The sequence below is a fragment of the Porites lutea genome, chromosome 2 (assembly GCF_958299795.1).
Source record: "Porites lutea chromosome 2, jaPorLute2.1, whole genome shotgun sequence".
Classification (NCBI taxonomy): Eukaryota; Metazoa; Cnidaria; class Anthozoa; order Scleractinia; family Poritidae; genus Porites; species Porites lutea.
Genome location: NC_133202.1, coordinates 15,313,515 through 15,316,014, shown reverse-complemented (window position 1 = coordinate 15,316,014; position 2,500 = coordinate 15,313,515). Strand labels below are relative to the sequence as shown.

General features: G+C 38.4%; 1 protein-coding gene across 1 annotated transcript in view; it reads left to right on the top strand.

The window, feature by feature from the left end:
* The window catches only part of LOC140927836 (maestro heat-like repeat-containing protein family member 1), a 68,106-nt gene that overhangs the window by 29,677 nt on the left and 35,929 nt on the right, over positions 1–2,500 (top strand). The window contains exons 13-16 of the mRNA XM_073377520.1: positions 76–183; positions 272–416; positions 1,189–1,229; positions 1,971–2,112. Of these exons, the coding sequence (XP_073233621.1) occupies positions 76–183; positions 272–416; positions 1,189–1,229; positions 1,971–2,112 (436 nt within the window). The remainder of the gene's footprint in view (positions 1–75; positions 184–271; positions 417–1,188; positions 1,230–1,970; positions 2,113–2,500) is intronic.

Sequence of the window (2,500 nt, the reverse complement as noted above, 5' to 3'; positions counted from 1 at the left end):
ACTTTCTTGATGGACTACCCTAATCAAATAAGAACATAACTAACTTTCTTTGCTTTAATATGTTTTCACTAACAGAAGACACGAAGACCAACTGATGCGGATGCCATATCACCTCAAGCACTGCAGAAAATGTGTGAAAACATTCTTTTCCTCTTGACAACCACAGTGGATGTCATGGAAACAGTAAGTTGCAAATGACTGTTTGGAAGGATTTTATATGAAGATTGTCCCCATTTGTGAAGTTTAACCCTCTTCTTTGTTTTAACGTAAGGTGCTGTGGCCATTTTTGCTAGAGTGTCTTATTCCTGAACCTTATACCCACGCCATGAGCCATCTTTGTCGCTGCATTTGCCACCTTGCTACAAAGAAACGAGAGGAGCAGGCACCTGATTTCAACATTGATTTTGAAGTGAAGAGTAAGTGACAAACCTGAAATAAAATAAAGGAAGATTTTAAAAAAAGAAAAACAAAATTGCGCATCTTCTGTTTATTACCACATCGCTTAACCTAACAGTATACAGAACAGATGCCGTCAATAGTGAACTAAAGCTATCTTTAAAAGAAAACTGGCTAGTAGGCAGACAAACTGTTGATTACATTTTACTATATTGTATTATTTGTACAAATTTTTGGTGTAGTTGTACAGTATTTACTTCTGTTTCTATATGGCTTTCATGTAAAGAGGTTATGTAACTTATGAAATTGCCTTATTCAAATAAAAGTGAATCAATCAATCAATCAACTTTCGAAACAGGACGGGAGAGAAAAGAAGACGGCAAACCTGTGTGACAAGCGTGACAATAATTTTGTTTGAAATAACTTTTCGCCAAACTTCACTCTCCTTTAAAGAGATCTTTTTGTAAAAGACCAGAAAACATTAATGTTAGGTGAAAATCACGACAAAACACGCCCATCCTCTTCTTCCAACCGTCCTGTTACGTAAACTCACTAAGGTCAACCTAGTGCGTGGCCTACATTTAGATCATCATGTCTTTTCCAGTCTGTGGACCAACTGTATAGCTTCTGGAAGAGTTTTGGTTTTCAGTGCTTGTGGAATATTGACCGTGACATCTTCCCTTATTTCTTTTACATGCATTTAGTAAGACTCTTTTACTGTGTGTATACATCTTTGATTTGTTTAGTGTTCCTTGTGTTTGTAAATTCACTTTTTTTCTAATTTCATGACAGCGAACATACCAAGACCAGTCGCCATAATTTCCCGTCTCTTGGTAGGTAGAAGTAAATAATTGATAATTGGTAGTTACTGCTGTTTCAGTACTTCACTCTATAGTACAGTGCAAGTTAAACTATTTCATCAGAAACAGTAACATGATTATGCATAATTATGATAAATCGGTATCTGTTGGCAGCACCAATTTAAAATCAAATTGGTGTGGTATCAATTTTAGTGTTTTTACTGATCATACAACAAGAAGAGCTATTAGGATGACATCTGAGTGGAGTTACAAGAACCAGAATTCACGTGAAAGGGGTAAATTTTACTGACATTTTGATCAAGGGTAAGGAAAGTTTGTTCGAGTTACCGGCCGGGAGATTTCGAGTCATCCGTATTCGAGTTATCGTGGGTTTACCGTAAATATTAATTAGGGAGTTTGAGCTACGACGATGGCCACCTCAACGAGAACGGCATAAAAGCAATCAGATTAGATTGGAAAACAACAACTTTGCACGTGCTTCACGCTTTTTTGCCTATTCCTAAGCCGTTGTTGCACGACTACAACGTGAAACTTCCTAATTTCACGTTTTGTCGATGACGGGAACGAAAGACAACTTTCTTTTTCTTTTCCTGAACTCTAGTACAGCCATTTAGAATTCATTCCAAAATAATTTTCCAACATTTGACGAATTAAACGAGATGGAATTAGCGCGATAAAGTTTGAGGCAGCACGAATTCTCTTTTTAAGCCTTCGTCGTCACTGTTGCTTAAAGTGCCTATTACCATTCCTCAGGTGATGTCAGGCTGTGCCCTTGCCGGCGGTGTGCGGGGAATTCATGTACTCAAATTGCTGAAGGCGTTGTCTCCTATCCTGGAACCAAACTTAGTTGAGATGTGGGACACTGTGATTCCTAAGCTTGTGCAATATTTAGAAGGTAACAAAAATAGTTTACTAGATTCAAACTGTACACTGGGATACTCCAAACCGAATGCTACTTTGATCTCCACACACATCCTTGCAAAAACTGCAGTTTAGTTCCACTATTTTGTAAATTGTAAATATCTTATTATCCACTTCCCTCAGGGCTTTTCAGGGATAATTTACAACACTGGTTGGGGGACTTTGCCAGACTGCTTAAGGTGCAGTTCACAAGTAGTGAAGGAATGAGTAATGATGCCCCCATACATGAATGTGAAAGTGAGATAGACCACTACACCAGGCACTACGTGCCCAGTACTGTTTACGAAGAGTGGTGGGTTCTTTAACGTTCCACAGATTTATTACATGTGCAAGGGCTTGTGAGACGGGGCCTACGGTTTAAC